Source organism: Molossus molossus, unplaced genomic scaffold (genome assembly GCF_014108415.1).
Source record: "Molossus molossus isolate mMolMol1 unplaced genomic scaffold, mMolMol1.p scaffold_m16_p_1, whole genome shotgun sequence".
In the NCBI taxonomy this organism is placed as follows: Eukaryota; Metazoa; Chordata; class Mammalia; order Chiroptera; family Molossidae; genus Molossus; species Molossus molossus.
The window spans coordinates 66,125,257-66,146,239 of NW_023425344.1; the positions used below are offsets into that span (position 1 = coordinate 66,125,257).

Sequence of the window (20,983 nt, forward strand, 5' to 3'; positions counted from 1 at the left end):
AAAGACCAGCTTGGTTAGGTTCTTGTAGAACAGTGGGTGGTAAATTAAACGTAAAATTAATTGATTCTTATGCACTTCTGTTGTGGAGAATATTAAATGCCTGAGTTAAAAAATGTGAACTGGAGACGTTGAAGGTTTCAGAACAGGGAAAAGGTACTCTTTCCGAAGAAGATCTGTCTGGTAAGCCAAATCATATCCTGAAGTTCCCTTGGTGAGAAAAAGATAGGTGAATCCCATGTTTAGATGGACTTAGCATACCTCTCCATAGAAATCACGTTTCCAACACATCTAGAATTTGCTCTCATCCTTTTAATTTTTTTCTTATTTTTAGGATTTCTTCACTGACCAACTCTCTTCTCACATGTAATTGTTACTTTTCTTCTTTATATAATGCAGATAACCTCAATATTCTTACTTTTTTAGTTTTGATATATATATATATTTTTTACCCTCACCCGAGGACATTTTTCCATTTTTTGTACAGATAGAGTGGGAGGGAGAGAGAGGAAGAGAGAGAGAGGGAAACATCAATGTGAAAGGGACACATCGAGTGGCTGCCACCCGCACGACCAACCAGGGCCGGGGACAAACTGCAACCGAGGTACGTGCCCTTAGCGGGAACCGAACCCGGGTCTCTCCGGACCACAGGCCGACGCTCTAACCGCTGAGCCAAACCGGCCAGGGCAGTTTTGATATTTTAAGAGCCTTTCTTCTAGGAGACTTTGTTTTTCTCTGATTTGAGATACAATTATTTCAGTTTAACTGTAGGAAAGTAGCTTACTTTTCTTATTTTCTTTCTTTTTTAAAATTTTTATTTATTGATTTGAGAGACAGAGGAAGGCAGTGGAGAAGAGAGAGAAACATCGATTTATTGTTCCACTTATGCATGCATTCATTGGTTGATTCTTGTATGTGCCCTGACCAGGGATCGAACCTGCAAGCTTGGCATATCAGGCCGATTCTCCAACCAACTGAGCTACCCAACCAGGGCTTATTTTTTTTTATTTTCAAGTTACTGGAAGGGGTAATAGTTTTCACCACATCTGATTCTTTCACTTGGCTTTCAATTCCTCTGCCAAAAGGGATCTTTACATTTAACCCTTTACACCCCACCCCAGTTTTATCTTCCATCTATCCATTTATCCACTCATCCATCCATCTGTCTATCTATCTATCTATCTATCTATCTATCTATCTATCTATCTATCAATCATCTACATACCTATCTGTCCATCTAAATTCCGTTAGATACTATGGTTTAAATGAGATGGGAAGAGTTACTATATTCTTATTAATGAATATAAGTAAAATAATACAAGTAAATATTAATGGCAGTACCAGTTTTTTTCTAATTTTGGTGAGGCTTACTAAAAGCTGGAACATTTGAAGGAGGAATGTTAATAAGGGGACAAGCAGCAGTAAAGGGAATCCAGAGACTTGAAAGTTAGCCTCTAATTAGCTTATCTTTATTTATGGTAGACCAAATAACGGCTCTGATTAAGCATGGTGATTGTATGTCATGTTTGTGAAATGTTGACTCTTTGAGCATAACTCTGTAATTACACAGATGAGAGAACTGAAGATGGTCCAGGCTGTAAAAGAGCCCACAAGTGTCAGAGTCTAGCTTTCACCTGTACTCCTAGGTTAATGTTCTTTGCTATCTCAGTGATGCATATATTAAATGGTGAGTTCCTCTAAATCAGCGGTTCTCAACCTATGGGTCATGACCCCTTTGGGGGTCGAAAGACCCTTTCACTGGGGTCGCCTAAGACTACCGGAAAACACATATTTCCAATAGTCTTAGGAACGGATACACCGCTCCTCTGTCTGTCTCCAGGCAGGTCTGCCCACATGCAGATATGCCCACATTCAACATGAGGAACTGTACTAAAGGGTCATGGCATTAGGAAGGTTGAGAACCACTGCTCTAAATAGAGGAGTGGTTGTGGAAAAGAAGGAAACGAAGAATGAAAGATGCTGAAGAATCAACAAAACTAAACAAATTATTAAAAATATAGTTTTACTCCAGGCATTTTGCTAAGTGCTATTATTAGTTTTTTCATTTGTTTCGCACAAAACTCACCAAAGTGGGTATTAATATACCTATTTTGTAGACCTGAATGTAGACTTACTGAGGTTAAGTGACTTGCCTAAATTTTGTAGATCTGAAATTTGAATCAGGGGTATTTGGCTGTAAATATTGTGAGGCGAACTTGATTACCAGTACATTACGGAAAACTGCCTTGGCTGTAAATATTGTGATTCTTCTCTCTCTCTTTTTTTTAATCCTTACCCAGTTTTTTTAATTGCTTTTTTTTTTTTTTTTTTAGAGAGAGAGAGAGCGAGAAACATCAATATGAGAAACATTGATTAGTTGCCTCCCTTATGTTCCCTGATCTGGGATTGAACCCGAAACCTAGGGTATGTTCCCTGACCAGGAATCGAACCTGCAACCTTTTGGTGCACAGGATGATATTCCAACTAACTGAGCCACCTGGCTAGGGCTACATTCAGTTTATTATTTTTTTTGTTAATCCTCACCTGAGGATATTTTTCTATTGATTTTTAGATAGAGTGGAAGGGAGGGACGGGGAAAGAGAGAGAAACATCCATGTGAGAGAGACACATTGATTGGTTGCCTCCCACAGGACACCAACTGGGCCTGGGGCCGAGGATTGAACCTGCAACCCAGGTATGTGCCCTTGACAGGGAATTGAACATGTGAGGGAGGGCTGATGCTCTAACTGCTGAGCCAAACCGAGCAGGACTACATTCAGTTTCTTAAACATATTTTATTTTTTTATCCAGTGAAAGATATTGTAAACAAATGATTTTTTTTTTTTTTAAAGCAACAGACTGGGAACTCTGTGTGTTGAACACATCATTTTATTTTACAACTTTATTTCTCACTTGTAATTTTTCTGTCTGGCATCCTTAAAAATAGATGTTGTCTTGTTATACCAATTATTGTTTTATTTCCAGTTACTGTGCTTATTAAACTGTTGCTGTGGCTTACAATTTTTTTCACTTATATGTCTAGCTCCGTTGCTGGACTATGAACTCTTCCAGGGGAGGAATTATAGATTAGATACAGTAGTCAGCCACTATATAAAGAAGTTTGGAAACTCATGCCTAAGTTTATTTCATTGTCTCCTGCAGAGCAATGACTAGATCATAGGTTTCTTTTTTAGTTTAGTATTGGAAATTAAAAATCTTTATCTTCGCCTAAGAGTGTTATTAGAACAATTCTTGAAATTGGGTGGAAGGAGGTAAATATGGTGGGTGGGGGTAGGGAAGGGGAAGAGATTATCAACATCTCTGGGAAAGAGGCTGTGGTTAGAAAAAGTGCACTCTGAAATGAACATAGCCTTGATACTTCTTAAAAAGCCATATGCAATTCTACTCAAAATTTAAAATTAAAGTAAGGATAGAGTGAGATATTTTTTAATTAAAAAGGGGCATAATGATTGAGAAACACTACTTTAGAGAACCGCTGAACCTGTATCATATAATCTGCATTTCTGATAACACAGAGTGAACTGCTAAAAGCAAATATTACCAGATCTTTTACACTACCTGTAATTCTTAAAAAGGATCCGTGGACTTTTAAAAAAAAAATTTTTATGACCCTTTCTTTAAATTTTGTCCTGCTTTTAAACTTCTTTTTTTGGTTGTATTTTTAAAACTATAAAAACTAGTTATATTTTGAATTTTTATTATGGGGAATACAATATTTTTTTTATGGAAAGTAGACATATTTCTAACACAGTACTTTTTTGGTAAAACAAGCTGATTTGAAGTAAATTTATGTATACTCTATTATAAAGAAAAATCATCTTTATAACTTTTTTTTTTTTTTTTTTATCACAAGTTGCCAACCGCGCTTTATTTTTTCTTTTCAACATCCTGTTCTGCAGCTTCCTTGGCTCTTTTTGCCCGGATGCCGAAGAGCCGGGCATTGGTGCGGGCCATGCGAAGACTGGCCAAAGCCTTGAAGTTCTCTTCCTCTGTGATAACCCTGGCTTTCTCCTTCCTGTAGACATTCCTTACGGGCATGGCTGGTCCTGTCACCTGGGTGGCCAACTTGGTTCTTCAGCAGAACCGGCTCCCTTCTTAGGGCCGAAGGCTTCCTGGGGAAGAGAATGAGCTTGGAGCGGCACTCCTTCAGCCGCTGCTCGGTGGCCTGCAGGGGCTCTGTGGGCTTGTTCCGCCTTCCGGATCCACGGAGATGCCAATGGTTCTGGCCGCCTTTTTGTGGATGCTGGCCGCCCCTAACTCCTCCAAGCTGGACCCCTGCCGGCTCCTACTTTGGTGTGGTACCTCACTGTGGGGCACCTCACTAGGGGCCGATGGGGCCGGATGCAGGGCGCGGGGTGATGCGGGGGCTTTAGCTTGGCAGGCCTTGCGTCTGCGGATCTTCCGCGCCGGCTGGTTGAGCCACGTGGCAACGCGCCGCTGCCAGTGCCTGTGGAAGTGGGGCTTTAGGATCATGCCATTCCGGCCGGACGCATGAGCTGCTGCCCGCGGGCGCCGATGGCGGGGATGGAGCCCGATGGCCCCAGATGGCTTCCGTCAGCAGCCGCCTTACGCGCACCCACCTTCTCCGTATATTTATAACTTTGACTCAAGCTTGAGGTAGAACCTTGGTCTTTGTTCTAAATTGGTTATGATCTTACATTACTATTTACAGGTGGAAAAGGGATAGAAGTGGAAATAAAATCACCCACCCCACTTCCGGGAAAAACATTTTGCAGTTTGTTGCGATCAAAAGGAAAGACTGTGGAGAGTGGGCAATCCCAGGGGTGAGCATTAAAACGAAATCAAATTAATGTTTTAAGTTCTTTTTAGTTTTAGTTGCTTTATTTACCTCAAGATTATTGTGTGTGGATCGTTTCTACTCCATTCTTTACCACTTCAATGAGTGATTCTTTTGTCATTCAACACTGCAATGAGGTGTCATCGTCATAACAACTGTAGGATAATACAACAGGGCTGTTAGAATCTGAGTCTGAATCTGGAACCCTTGGGAAAGCACATGGACTTTGGGGTTAGACCTAGGCTCATGTCCTGGCCTTTCCACTTTGAGCTGAGTGGTACAGAATTCATACCCTCGTCTTTACAATAAAGATCATCATATTTACTTTATAGGATTACTAGAGATAACATACAGAGCGGTTGGTATAAAGTAGGTACTCATTAATGTGGGCCCCGTCTCAGAAAACCCCTACCCCAAGTCCAAGGTAAGACTTTTAGTTCTTTTTAAAAAAATTTTTTTTTCTTTATTGATTTTAGGGAGAGAGGCAGGGAGAGGGAGAGAGCGATAGAAACATCCATGAAAGAAAACATAGATTGGGCTCCTCCTGCATGCCCCCTACTGGGGATCGGGCCCACAACCTCAGCATGTGCCCTGGCCTGGAATTGAACCAGTGACCTCTTGGTGCATGAGTTGACGCTCAACCAGTGAGCCACACTGGCCGGGCGATTTTTTAGCATTTTTGTTGTTGTTGTTGAATTCTGATAACTTTAAACATAATAAAATAGATAACTTTTATTACTTACTATTTCTTGTAGTTTTAAAAATTATCGTAATATCAGGAAGAGTGTACTTTTGTTGACTTCAGGTCAGTGGTATATTTTAAGTGGCTTTTAAAAAAATGTGTATGCGTGTGGCAGAGGCTTTACATTTAACACCATAATGAGGAATGGAGATAGTTCGATGAGAGGATGACTTTTTATACACATACCATCTGCAAGAATGTTTTTTTCTTTGTAAGGTAAAAATTGAATGGAAATGAATATCTCAGCTGACTGTGATAAAAGCCTAGGGTACCTATTACAAGCCAAATAGTCCATACATCACTCACACTGAGTGCAAAATGCAATAATGATTTCATCATAGGATTTTATATTTTTATTTTTATTTGAGGTTCTGATCAGGGAACTATTGTCACTGATATGATTTTGCAAGTCATTCATCAAATAAATATATTTTGTTAATAATTTAGACATTGAGGATGCAACAGAGCATCACGAACAAACATCCCTGACCTCTTGGTGCTTACATTCCAGTGGGGAAGACAGATCATATAAGATAAATAATTGTATGTTAGAAGGTGATAAATATTAAGGAAGGGCACTAGGAAGTGTTTTTGAGTTTGCCATTTTACACATGGTGGTTAGAGAAGGTCTTCTGGACAAGGTAATATTTGAGTAAAGATCTGAAGGAGATGAATCAGTAAATTATGTGGATATCTGGTGAAAAGCATCTTAAACAGAACTAATAGAGCAGGTACAAAGGCCCTAAGGTGGAGTATGTCTGGCACATCTTAGGAACACTGAAGTGTGGCTGGAATGGAATGAAGGGAAAGGATCAACTTTCTGTATTCTTTCTTGCCTCCAGGCCTTCCTCCCTTAGCTGGAAAGGAGTCTGCTTGTCTCAGTTTACCATAGGTTAACCTTGGACCAGTTACTGTGGTCAGATATATATGAGATACCCTGATAGGCTGCTTCACTTGAAACAAATGGTTTAGAGAAGAATATATGACAGAAGAATAGGGATCATGATTATGAGCAGACAGAACAGTAAATGTTCACTGCATCACTCAATATTTGTTGAATGAAAGCTTATTACTTTTTTTTTTTTTTTTTTTTAACAAAAATGTGACTCAGGGGATGGTGGATCCAGGAGAGAAGATTAGCGCTACACTTAAAAGAGAATTTGGTGAGGAAGCTCTCAACTCCTTACAGAAATCCAGTGCTGAAAAAAGAAAATTAGAGGAACAGTTGCACAAACTCTTCAGCCAGGAACATCTAGTGGTAAGAAATGATGGCTTCTGGGAAGGAGTTAGTCCTATGCATTAGTGAGAATTACTTAAAGTTCACCTGGAAATCTGGTAGCTCATTCTATGAATAAAGTTAAATCCTTGTATATTTGTAATACGTATTCATAAAAACAACTTAAATTATAGATCTTCACTGTAAATAGATTTCTTCTTAAAGTTTTATAGCCCAACTTTAGTTCAGTTACATCATTTATTATAATACATTTTTTTCTTCTTAGTTTTTCTTTAGATGTGAGCTGATGTGACACTAAGCTCACCCATCCAACAGAAAATGTTAAAAACATTTTTTTGCATGAATGCAGCTCTTTTGAAATGACATTTGCATTTGAAATTATTATTCAGAGTTTCTCTGGTTTATAACCATTTAAGTCTTGTGTCCGTTTTGTCTGCATATCCTTTATAAAGATTTTTTTCTTTATTGATTTTAGAGAGAGAGAGGAAGGGAGAGGGAGAAACATTGATGGGAGAGAACATCGATTGGCCGCCTCCTGCATGCCCCCCACTGGGGATTTGGTCCACAACCTGGGCATGTGCCCTGACTGGGAATTGAACCGGTAACCTCTTGGTGCACGGATCGCCGCTCAACCACTGAGCAACACTGGCTGGGCTGTAAAGATTTTTAAAATCACCTTATAAGATATATGTATACTAATAAGAAGGAAAAGGACCGGGTTTCTTTTTTTTTGTTGGCTTTTGTTTGGATTGCTTTTTTTTCTTTCTAGAATTAGGATTTCTTAATTATGTATCGTACTGTTCAGTTTTTTTTGGTTCACACTTGTGTTAGATAGCTAGATTGAAATCTTTTCATGTATTAATAGCTTAAATATTAATATTTACTAATATTTATAATACTAACTTTACTGATAGATCTCATTTGTTTAACTAGAAGAATCTGTCTTTGTAGGTCTGAAATGATAATCATAGAAATTATTAAAACAAAAGAATACTTAAATTATAAAGACTTAAAAAAACCCATATGGCCCAAATATTATTGTTATTAAATTCTGAAATTAGAATCTGAGGTGTTGAGGGTTTTGTGAATTTTAAAACTGCCTCCGAGGTTCTTGAGAATATTGTTCCCTGGGAAATTTAAAATAAGTATAAGGAATGCTATGTTAAAGGTTTTATGGTATTTCTTTTTCTCTTTTTTTTTTTTTTTTTTATTGTGGTGAAAACATATAACATATAATTTACCATCCTAACCATTTTGTTGTTGTTAATCCTCACCTGAGGATATTTTTACCATTGATTCTTAGAGAGAGTGGAAGGGAAGGAGGGAAGGAGAAAGAGAGAGAGAAACATTGATGTAGAAAAGACACATCGGTTGGTTGCCTCCCACATGCCCCTGACCACAGCTGAGGATCAAACCTGCAACCCAACTGGAATCAAACCCAAGACCATCCGGTGCTTGGGCCAACACTCTAACCACTGAGCCACACCGGCAAGGGCTTACTCATTTTAAAGTGAACAGTTAACGTTAATTATATGCACATTAGAAATGTGCATTGCTGGCTCTGGCCGGTTTGGCTCAGCGGTTAGAGCGTCGGCCTGCGGTCTGGAGAGACCCAGGTTCGGTTCCGCTGGGGGCACGTACCTCGGTTGTAGTTTGTCCCCGGCCCTGGTTGGGTCGTGCGGGTGGCGGCCACTCGATGTGTCCCTTTCACATCGATGTTTCCCTCTCTCTCTCTTCCTCTCTCTCCCTCCCACTCTGTCTGTACAAAAAAAAAAAAGGAAAAATGTCTCGGATGAGGATTAAAAAAAAAAAAAAGAAATGTGCATTGCTGGTTTTAATGATGGTAACATGCTTCTGCTCTACCCATTCCTGTTTCACCCTACACTTTTTTTTTGTCTGCCTCCTTTTAAAAACAGATATATAAGGGATATGTTGATGATCCTCGAAACACTGATAATGCATGGATGGAGACAGAAGCTGTGAACTACCATGATGAAACAGGTAATTTTATTTATGTTTATTAAACAGACTGGTTAGAGAATCAGTTTAAGTCAAGCAGCCTATTAGGGCACAATTAAACTGGACTATTTTAGCATCTTAAACCAATCAACTACTGATTATAAGATTATATTTATATGAAACCAAAATTGTTGATATTAAAAGAATATATAGAAGAAGATCTTAAAAGTGTTATTGCAATTAATTTCCTGTAATTCTTTGGTAGTAGATAAAATTAAGATCGAATGTATGGACTAAAATTATGTGCCTTAAAATGGTCAAATTTTATAGTTTGAGTTCATTTGTATAAAATAAAAACAAAAGTGCCCTGGCCAGTTTGGCTCAGCCGTTGGAGCTTTGGCCTGCGGACCAGAGAGTCCCGGGTTCGGTTCCCACTAGGGGCACATACCAAAAAAATAAATAAAATAAAAAAACATAAAAACAAAAGCAACTAGAGATTTGGGTAGGATGATGGCTAGAATAAAAGAAATAGGATTTATATATTTGTCTTACATTTATTTATTTATTTATTTATTTTATTTATTGATTTTAGAAAGAGGAAGTGAGATGGAGAGGGAGATAGAAACATCGATGAGAGAGAGCATTGATTAGCTGCCTCCTGCATACCCCCCACTGGGGATCGAGCCCACAACCCAGGCATGTGCCCTGACTGGGGATCCAACTGATGACCTCTTTGGTGCATTGGTCGACGCTCAACCACTGAACCACACTGGCCGGGCTATTTGTCTTACTTTTTGAAATAATTTTATAACAAGCATGTGTCAATGTAAGAAACATTCAAACCTGTAGAGAATTTTTGTGAGTTTATTTGAGCCAAACTGATGACAGTTGCCGAGAAGCAGTATCTCAACAGAGTGAGAAAAGGCCCCAGAAAAATGGCAGTTTTACACCCTATTTTACACATTACAATAAAAAGAGAATTCACAAGTATGTTATGAAGAAATCCATTAGTGATAGGTTAGGGGGGTAGGAGAAAGCAAAGCCAGGTTGTGGGGCAGGTGGGGTGGGGGGGAGCTCTGAGATTGGATAAAGTGTAAATGATAGACACATACTTCTTTTACATAAGTGTGTACAGGATAGTTAACAGTCAACAATTAACATGAGCACCATAACAATGAGTGGATTTTTGATCTCTGCTCTAGTGAGGTGATTGTACTTTGAGGGGTCCTATAAAAGGAATTTACTTTGACGTTCCCAAGTTATGTTATTGTAAATGCAAAAGACCACAGACAGGCTCAATTAAGGTAAAGATTGACTTTTGTCACAGAAGATTTTAGCTTAGGATATGACTACCTGCCACACAGTCGTCCCTTGCCACTTCGCACTTCGACTTTCGCGGCTTCACTCTGGAGGTTTTTTCAAATATGGTACAGTGTTCAGTATTTGAAAAAACCGTGATAGAGTGAAGCCGCAAAAGTCGAAGTGTGAAGTGGCAAGGGACAACTGTATATAAATAAAGAATCCTACTTCGGGGAAATTCATTTATTGCAGTAGAGTCTGGAACTGATTAACCACGATAAATGAGGGCCGACTGTACACTGCTTTTAGTTAAAAAGTTTTAATTTCAGACCATCCTATGTGGCTACTTTAGGTCTCTGAATTTGTAAGGCCACCACGCAGGCCTCCCCTGAGTTTGTCAGCTTTAGTATGTGGCCCCTTTTTGTCCACATGTCTCCCTTTTGGTCATAAATCAAACCAAAGGATGCATTGATGACCAGACTTTTGGTTGGATAATGAGGTCCCGCGGTGCTAGGAAGGCTCATTCTGAGGAAGTCTCAGAGTCAGTGTTTGCCTTGGGTCAAGACCATAACCTTGAATGGCATTTGAAGTCAAATTATTATTATTCAAAAGAAAAAGGCAAGTGACAATGATACATCAGATAAGGGGTTAATTTCCAAAATATATAGAGTACTCATACAATTCAACAAAAGGAGGACAAAGAACCCAATTAAAAAATGGGCAGAGGAGCTAAATAGACACCTCTCCAAACAGGACATACAAATGGCTAAGAGACATATAAAGAAATGCTCAACATCATTAATCATCAGAGAGATGCAAATTAAAACAACAATGAGGTATCACCTCACACCTGTCAGAATGGCCGCCATCAACAAATCATCAAACAACAAGTGTTGGCGAGGGTGTGGAGAAAAGGGGACTCTAGTACACTGCTGGTGGGAATGCAGACTGGTGCAGCCACTATGGAAAACAATGTGGTATCACCTCAAAAAATTAAAAATTGTACTGCCATTTGACCCAGTGATCCCACTTCTAGGAATATATCCTAAGAAGCCTGAAACACCAATTAGAAAGAATATATGTGCTCCCATGTTCATAGCAGCAATATTTACAATAGCTAAGATCTGGAAACAGCCCAAGTGTCCATCAGTAGACGAATGGATAGAAAAGCAGTGGTACATATACACAATGGAGTACTATGCAGCTGTAAGAAAGATCTCTTGTCCTTTGAGAGGACATGGAGGGACCTGGAGAGTATTATTCTAAGTGAAACAAGCCAAGCAGAAAAAGACAAATACCACATGATCTCACTTACTTATGGAATATAATGAACAGTATGAGGAATAGGGTAAATCCAGAAACATGGAGGTAGGATACAGACTGACCATCCTCAGAAGAGGGGATGGTGGGGGGAGGGAAGAGATAAACCACAGAATTTATATGCATGTATGCATAACCAATGGACATGAACAACAAAGTTGGGCATGGGGTGGGGGGATGGGAGGGAGGAGGGTGTCAATGGGGTAAAAAAGGAGAAACATCTGTAACAAAAATAAAATTAAATTTAAAAAAAAAAAAAGAAAAAGGCAGGTGAATGGGAGGCAGTCAGATCCTATATGTCCTTGTTAAAAAGTATTCGGGATTATTTCTTATCTTTGACTACCATGATCCGAGTCTTTTTGCTGCTTGTCTTGAGTTTTGTTTTCTGCACCTAGTATAACATTTACATATGAGGAATAAGAGCAACAGTATTAAACTGCAACACTGATTAGGAACAGAAAATGTTTAATACTAGTCAAGGAAGAGTCTGAGGACAAGATATACTAGGACAGATAGGGCAGGTCGCTGCAAGCTTTTTCCATCATATTCAGGTATTCTTTTTTATCTTTTCATCATCCATTTCTATAGCTATACAAAACTCATCTAGATTATATCCATATATAATTCTATCAGAGGAATTATCAGGGAGGTGTTCTTGGAGGTATTTGCCCAAGATGGGTTCTTTATAATAGACATATCCAGAAAAAATATATATATATACCAAAGCTTATATTGATAGTAAGAGAAGACCAATGTGTGGCCAACAGAGCATTCACTTCATTGTCATAACTGATAATCAGAATATCGTTGTCTAATAGGTGGGAAAGGTTAGCAGGTACCCAAATTAAATTTTTCATGTCTAATAAGGGAGGGGGTCTGGGAAGACAGATAATTGTTTCCACTAGGAAACCATAAGTAGGATAATAACTATATAAAAATCGTTTTGTGTGCATTCAATCAATAACAGATGATATAAGAACAAGGTTTGAGCCCTTGCTGGTTTGGCTCAGCGGTTAGAGCATCAGCCCGAGGTCTGTAGGGTCTCAGGTTTGATTCCTGGTCAAGGGCACGTACCTGGATTGCAGGTTTGTCCCCGGTCTGGTCAGGGTTGTGGAGGAGGCAACGGATTGATGTCTCTCTCTCTCTCCCTCCCTCCCTGCCACTCTATCTAAAAAAATAAAATCAACGGGCCTTGACTGGTTTGGCTCAGCAGTTAGCCTTGACTGGTTTGGCTCAGCAATTAGAGCATCGGTCTGCAGTCCAGGGAGACCTGGGTTCGGTTCCCACTAAGGGCATGTACCTCGGTTGTGGTTTGTCCCCGGCCCTGGTTGGGTTGTGCGAGTGGCAGCCACTAGATGTGTCCCTTTCACATTGATGTTTTCCTCCCTCTTTCTCTCTCTCCTTCCCACTCTATCTGAACAAGAGGTAGAAAAATGTCCTCGGGTGAGGATAAAAAAAATACATATATGTATATATAAAATCAATGAAAAATATTCTCGGGTGAGGATTAACCCTACCCCCCCAAAAGAAAAAAGGAACAAGGTTTGAGCAGCATCAGTTTGTGAGCATACAGGCCTTGTTGGTGTCTTGGGATAGCTGTCTGCCTTCATGTCACAGGCTTTTCATCTGTGAAAAGTCTTTGGTCTCTGCTGTAGATGGAGGCAGGTATACAGACAGGAGTAGATGTCCATTTACAGTCAGGTACCTTTTTTAAATGAGAAATGTGAATCCACGAGTTAACTCCTTTGAGTTTAGCTGCACATGGGTTAGTTAGTAATACCTGGTAAGGTCCCCTCCAATGAGATTGGATAGAGTCTTTTATTTCATGTCTTTTCCAAAAGACCAAATTTCCTGGTTGTAAGCCATGATCTTTGAAATCTTTGTCTCCCAGGAGTGCACTCTGAAATGAATTGGTTCCTCAATTATCATTTTCTTTAAGCTGGTTAATAAGCCTTTGACAATAATGTAAAATGTCTCCTTTTAGTAAAGTTGGTTCATATGTTCCTTCATCCAGATTCATTGGGTGACCAGCGACTATTTCATAAGGAGAAAGCTTATGTTTACAAAAGGAGTATATCTCAGGTTGAGGAGTACTATAGGGCGAGCTTTTGTCCAGGGGAGACTCAAGGCTTCTGAAATTTTGGCTAGTTAAATTTTGATTGTACCATTGATACGTTCCACCAATCCAAAGGACTGGGGGTGGCAGGTACAATGAAAATGCTGTAGAATAGGCCAAATGTTACAGATGGATTTTATGATTTGCCCAGGGAAATTAGTTCCTCAGTCACTGTGTAACTCAGAGGGAATTCCCCAATTGGGAATAATTTTTTCTAATAATAATTTACCAACCATTACAGCTGTTGCTATCCTGCAAGGGACTGCTCGACCCAGTGAGAAAACATACAAGTCATAACTAATACACATTTGTATCCCTGAACTGGTGGCATTTGGATAAAATCCAGTTGCCATACCTCATATGGACTTAATGGAAGTGGGAAATGTGGAACCCACTTCTTGGGATCCATGGAGTGGTTTTTCTGGGTTATATTTTGGATAGGTAGAACACCTGCTGTGCACTTTATGAGCTACAGTGGGAGAAGGTGTCCTGTAATATTGTTTACTCCATGAAACCATCTTTTCCATCTTTTCAGGGCCCTAATGTGTTAGCTCATGTACATGTTGAAGTATAGGGAGTGGGCCCCTAAAGGTAAAATAGGTTTCTGATTAGGTCCAAGCCATATCTATCTGTCTGGGTCAGAGTTTTTCTGTTTTTGTTTCTATATCCTCTTTTCTTCCTTTGTAGCTGTCTGCTGAAATTGTAAAAGATAATGTTTTATTGATTTAATAGAAAGCAAAGAACATTCTCGGATCTGGATAACTTGACTGTTCAGTGCTGCCTGCCTCACTGCAGCGTCGGTGAAATGATTTCCATGTGCTTTCATGATGGTAGCTTTAGAATGCCCTAGAATTGTCATAATTACCAATTGTTTTGGTTGCTCTATGGTATCTAGTAATTCCACAACCAGTTTTCCATTTTTTGAGGGCTGCCCTGAGGAAGTTAAGAAGCCTCGCTGCTTCCATAACATTCAAGGTCATGAGCTACACCAAATGCATAGCGTCTATCAGTGTAAATATTGACTACTTGATCTTTGGCCAATTGACAAGCCTGAGTTAGAGCAATTAGTTCATCTTACTGGGCAGATTTTATTTCAGGTAGATAAAACCTTCAGTTATGTCCACAATGAAAGTTATTACATGTCCAGCTCGATACCCTGTTCATCTTTCAGATAAGATCCATCTGTAAACCACATTGAGTCAGCATTAGCAGTACGAGTTTCCTATAAATCATTTCTAGGAACAAGAAGGTGGTCAGTAAGCAAAACACAATTGTGGGTGTCTTCATCCTGTAAAGAGGGTAACAAAGTCGCAGGGTGAAGGTGATTACACCAAGTTAAAATGATATTAAGTGTAGAGAGCTAGGAGTACTTCATAAGAAGCCAGTCGACCGACAGAATTGTGGGTGATGACAGTTCAGCAGAGATTCAACAGAATGAGGAACATAATAGTTAAAGAAGAGCACAGAACTGTCTCTTCTGTTTGTTTACATAATATGGCTGTAGCAGAGATAACCCTCATGCAGGGAGGGAGCCCTTTTGCTACTGAGTCTGGTTACTGACTGTAGTATCCTGTATAGGTCTATGATCTCCATGTTTCTAGTTAGAACTCCTAAAGCATTTCTTTTATTTTCATGTGTGAAAAGGAAGAAGGGAACTTTATAATTAGGATATCCCACAACAGGAGCTTTAGATTATGCTTCCTATAGAGCTTTTACAGCTTGTTTCCCCTCAGGGCTCCATTGAACTGGATCAGGCCAATCTGACCTTCCTAGAGCATATAGAGGTTGGGCTACTAATGAAAAATTTTGAACCCAGTTTCCACAATATCCAGTCAAACACAGGAATCCTCTAAGCTGTTTTCTTGTTTTTGAAAGAGGGAAAGATAGGATTCCTTTTGAGTCTTTCAAGATGATAGGATTCCTTTTGAGTCTTTCAGGGTGAATCAGTAGCCCATCTATAGATAATAAGATGGCCAAGGTATTTTATTTGAGGTCAGCAAAGTTGAAGCTTAGGCTTTGGGGCCTTATGTCCTTTAATAGCTAGCTGTTGTAATAGGTGAATTGTGTTCTTTTGGGAGTCTAGTAATGTCGTAGAGCATAAAACTAAATTGTCCACATATTGGATTAGAGCGGAGTCTCTAGGAAATTGAACAGCAGCTTTTAATATCTGGATGAAAGAGGTGAACTTTCTGTATCTCCCTGGGGCATTATGGTTCAAGTAAACTGGCGATCTTCCCAGGTGAAGGCGAAGAGCTGTTGACTGTCATTCTCTACTAAAGTGCTGAAAAAGGCACTACATAAATCTATTACTGAAAAATATTGGCAGTCCACAGGAATGGCTGATAATAAGGCATGTGAATTTGGAACCACAGGATGCCTGGGAATAGCTATTTTATTTATAGTTCTGAGATCCTATAAAAATCTCCATCCTTTTCCATTTGGTTTCTTTACTGGAAGAATAGGAGAATTACAGGGTTTGTACATGGAATCATAAGTCCCCCTTTTAAATAATCTTATATGATGGGTTTAATTTTAGCTAGTGCATCAGGTCCTAAAACAGTGGTTCTCAACCTTCCTAATGTCACGACCCTTTAATACAGTTCCTCATGTTGTGGTGACCCTCAACCATAAAATTTGTTGCTACTTCATAACTGTAGTTTTGCTACTGTTATGTGTTAGGTGAACCCTGTGAAAGGGTGGTTTGACCCCCAAAGGGGTCGCGACCCACAGGTTGAAAACCGCTGTCTTAAAGGCTATTGGTGAATATTAGGTAGAGGCACAGTGTTTTAATAGGAGTAGCTGACTTGATTTTGCCAATATCTATACTGTAAAGGGCCTAAAGTTGCATTGGAACATCCTGCAACAAACATTCAGTTTCAAGATTATTTTCCTCTGGTGTAAGTTCCTTTAAAATAATTATTTTCCTAGTTGGTTCAGCATCTGATTCATTTAGTTCTAAATACATTTCACCCTTCCTGGAAAAGGATATGTGGACATCATGAGTTTTAAAAAATTTCTCCCTATCATTTGAATTGAGGTCGGTTTGGCTAGTAAATATATATGTTGCCCCATAACCTTCAGTAGTTGAAAGGGGACAAGTTCCGATTTAAAAAGTCATTTGCACAGAAGCTTTACTCTGAGGGAGAGGACAACTCAGTTAGGTATGGTTAAGAATGGATAAAGTAGCCCCAGTATCTACAAGGACCTTAGTAATTTCCTCTTTTATGATAATTTCAATTTCTCCTCAAGTACTAGTAAGGAGAAACAGGAGATGTCCCTGGAGCAGCCCTATACTTGCTTCTGTTTGTCTTCTCTTTGTAAAGGTCCTTTGAGTTTCCTACATCCTTAATGTGACCTGGCCTTTTAAAGTAAAAACAGACTCCTTTCTCCTTTGTCTAAGAGACCTCCGAGTAAATCTGACTTCATTGCTTCATTGTTGGAGCTGTAAGTTCATAATTTTGGTAGCTTTAACTTTTTCTCTCGTTTGAATAGTTTTAGATAGTTGATCAGCCAGAACAGCCAGTTGATCATATGTGTGGTCTGCCAGTTTAATTTATGTTGTTTGATTAAAGTACAAGCTATTCATCTAGTCCTTCCAAAAATGATGAATTTAGTAAGGGATCATTTTGATGATCCTTAAAATTGTCTGGAGACAAACCTGAGTATTTGAAAGTTTTATCAAAGCTTTCAAAAAAATCAAGTATTGGTTCATCAGGCTTTCTTTTACATTGCTGGATTTGGTCCAGTCTACTTTCCAGGGGGAGATCTCAGGTATGGCTTGGTAAAGCTGGTGAGCTAATTCCTTGCATTTTTCTTGGTCTTTTCCCGTCTGTTTTAAAAAAATCCTTTACAGCCCTGGCCGGTTTGGCTCAGCGGTTCGGGTGTCGGCCTGTGGTCCGGAGAGACCCGGGTTCGGTTCCCATTAAGGGCACGTACCTCGGTTACAGTTTGTCTCCGGCCCTGGTTGGGTCGTGTGGGTGGCAAACACTCGATGTGTCCTTTTCACGTCAGTGTTTCTCTCTCTCTCTCTCCCTCCCATTCTATCTGAACAAAATATCGAAAAAATGTCCTCGGGTGAGGATAAGGGGGAAAAAAAAAATCCTCTACAGCCCTGCCTGGTTTGGCTCAGCAGTTAGAGTTGGCCTGCAGACCAGAGAGACCCGGGTTTGGTTCCCACTCAGGGCACGTGCTTTGGTTGCAGTTTGTCCCCAGCCCAGTTGGGGTTGTGTGGGTGGCAGCCAGTCAATGTTTCTCTTTCTCTCTCTCTTTTCCTCCCGCTCAGATGAGGATGGAAAAAAAAATTCGCTACAGGAGTATGGCTGCCTCCCTGTGTTTGTTTCTGTGTATTACTTAATGAGAGGTATGGGGCTAGCTGAGACCAGATGCTGCTTGTTTGAAAGAATTTAGGAAAACCTGAAGCAGGATCCAAGACAGGCCAATCCTATGGTTAAGCAACTGGCAACAGCTTGGGTGGTCCTGAAAGTTGGGTGGGGCGGGGCCTCAGGGAGTCAGCAGGGTGGGGCAACCAGTGTGAGCCAGGTTGCTGGAGTCCCAGATATGGCGGCTGTCTGCCGCCCCAGGGAAGGGTTCACCAAAGGAACATCAGCCACTGCTAGCACATCTGTCCAGGAGAAAGCTGCCTCTCCAGCCCTCGCTCCAGCCCCGAATAACTCAGTTCTTCCCCATATGTCTCCAGTGCCTTTCAAGCCTCCCCCATGCTGGAGCCTGGAGAGTGTGAGTCTGAATAAGTCCATGTGCAGGCCCTTTAAGAGGAGCTGCCTGGGGGCTCCCACAGCCTCAGTTCCTACTGGTTTTACAGCCAGAAGTGATGTGGATTCTCTTCCTGGCACTGGAAACCTGAGGGGGCTCCTGGTGTGGGACGGGGACCCCTCAGTCTTCAGGGAGGACCTTCCCAGCCGAGGTGTCCTCCTGATTTTTACCCACCACACATGGGTGTGGGACCAGCCTGTCCGCCTCCGCCCCTCCTACCAGTCTTAATGTGGCTGCTTCTTTAATTCCGTAGTTGTAGGACTTCCATTCAGCTTGATTTCAGGCGGTTTTGAATGATGGTTGTTCTGTAGTTTAGTTGTAACTTTGATGTGGTTGTGGGAGGACGAGATACTGTGTTTACCTACGCCGCCATCTTGACCGGAAGTCATCACTTGTTCTCTTGAACACTTTTTACTTATAAAATTGGCTGGTACTAGAAGATCTTTCACTTTTACATTCTGTGCTTTTGCTTGTTGAACTTGGGGAAACGCCTAGCATCATTTCCATTATTGCTATACAGCTACCCTCACCAAAGTATTAGAAGAGTTCATCCTGTACTGAGAATTTAGAAGAAATATTTCAGAGGAAAAAGTGTGCAAATGTAACTTAGAAGCAGGACTGTACGACTTAAGTACTGATAAATTGGTTAACTATTTATTTTTGGAGTTAAAAACAATGATTGGTGCTCTAAAAGTTGATTATATAGTTTGAGTTGTTCAAACCACTGTTTTCACGCTTCTATTCTCTCTTTAAACTTAAAATATTTCTGATCTGATAATTCCCAAATATCTGCTCTATCTGAGTCTGATTCTGATACTTGCTTTGTCTCTTCAGACTGTGCTTTTTGCCTTTGTAGTAGTGTTTTTCGTTTTTTTTTTGGTTTGTTTTTGGTTTTTATCCTCACCCGAGGACATTTCTTGATATTTTGTTCAGAGAGAGTGGGAGGGAGAGAGAGAGAGAGAGCGAGAGAGCGAGAGAGAGAGAGAAACATCGACGTGAAAGGCACGACCCAACCAGGGCCGGGGACAAACTGCAACCGAGGTACGTGCCCTTAGCGGGAACCAAACCGGGTCTCTCTGGACCGCAGAACGACGCTCTAACCGCTGAGCCAAACCAACCAGGGCTGTAGTGTTTTTTGAAAGCTAAACATGATATATTCAGGAAAAGGGTTAGGAATGGAAATAGGCCTTTAGTGTGAAGTTTTATGTTTGAGCCAGGCTTTGCTTATTATTTGCTGTTGTTGTAGGTGTCAGAAACTAATATTTCCTCCAGTGTTCTTCTTTCTGTCTCCTCTGTTGTGTTTGGGTTTCCCTAGAGCAGTGGCTCTCAACCTTCCTGATGCCACGACCCTTAAACACAGTTCCTCATGTTGAATGTGGGCATATTTGCATGTGGGCTGACCCGCCTGGAGACAGACAGAGGAGCGGTTTCTCAGTTCCTAGACCATTGGAAATATGTGTTTTCCGATGGTCTTAGGCGACCCTTGTGAAAGGGTTGTTCGACCCCCAAAGGGGTCATGACCCACAGGGTGAGAACCGCTGCCCTAGAGGCTTGTTAAATAAGGCCTGAGCCATGCATTTCTTTCCGTTGTATTCCCCTTATTATACAGGAGTACTATTGATGTGGTGGTAAGCTGTGGGGGAGGAGGATCATAGGAGGACTCATTCTTTTTTTATTTTTTAATATGTTTCTATTGATTTTTAGAGAGAGAGGAGTGGAGAGGGAGAGAGAGCAACACTGAAAGAAAAACATCTGTCAGCTGCCTCCTGAACAACCAACCGCAGCTGGGGATCCAGCCCGAAACCCAGGCATGTGCCCTGATCAGGAATTGAACCAGTGACCTCGTGGTGCATTGGGTCTATGCTCAAGCACTGAGCCACACCGCTGGGCAGAACTCAGTCCTTTAGTGAGCCTGTGACCCTGGGCTGTGATCCTTACAGCCACTTCTCAGCATTCCCCACTCCACCCTCACTCCTAGGAAAGACAGGAAGTCTAGAGTTGAGATTTTCTCTTGGTTGTTTAGGCCTTGGTAATATTGTTTTTCTTGAGGGTGTAATGCTTTGGGGGTATTTCAAAATGATTACTTTCCTCTTCTCTCTGCTGGATGAGCAAGTGGAGGTTTTTCACCAGTATTCACCCTGAGAACCTGGTGGCATTAATAGAGGTAAAACTCAAGAATATGTGACACCCACCCTATCTAACCCTAAGACTGGATCTCCAGGAGATTTTATCTCTCAAGTTAGTCTACAGATCAGTTTCCAGAAGTTAGTCAGTTACCTTTTAAATATTCCTACCACTTGCTGGCCCAGTGGTGGGCTTTCATTCTCGACTAATTGTGATTCTTTCTATATTTTAACTTTTAGATTCAAGTTTACTTAATTCTGGTCTCCACTGATGGTTGGATCTTAGAGTTGCAATGAAGCTGCATATGAGCTGTCATTTTAGCTTTGAAATTTAGAAACCTGTGTGCTAAAGCATTTCATTGTTGTTTTTTTGTGGTACATGCCCCTAGCGGAAACCGAACCCGGGACTCTCTGGTCCACAGGTCGACGCTCAGCCGCTGAGCCAAACTGGCCAGGGCATTCATTGGTTTTTTATTTATTTATTTATTTATTTAAAAAATGTTTTTATTTATTTTTAGAGAGAGAGGAAGGGAGATGGAGAGAGAGAGACAGAAATATCGATGAGAGAGACACATTGATTGGCTACATCATGCACACCCCT

At 40.5% G+C, this 20,983-nt stretch overlaps 1 protein-coding gene and 1 pseudogene across 1 annotated transcript in view; one reads left to right on the forward strand and one right to left on the reverse strand.

The window, feature by feature from the left end:
- Window positions 1-20,983, forward strand: part of NUDT9 (nudix hydrolase 9) — a 42,547-nt gene that overhangs the window by 12,121 nt on the left and 9,443 nt on the right. Inside the window, exons 5-7 of the mRNA XM_036278881.1 lie at window positions 4,691-4,802; window positions 6,670-6,816; window positions 8,712-8,796. Of these exons, the coding sequence (XP_036134774.1) occupies window positions 4,691-4,802; window positions 6,670-6,816; window positions 8,712-8,796 (344 nt within the window). The remainder of the gene's footprint in view (window positions 1-4,690; window positions 4,803-6,669; window positions 6,817-8,711; window positions 8,797-20,983) is intronic.
- Window positions 3,862-4,536, reverse strand: LOC118636947 (annotated as a pseudogene).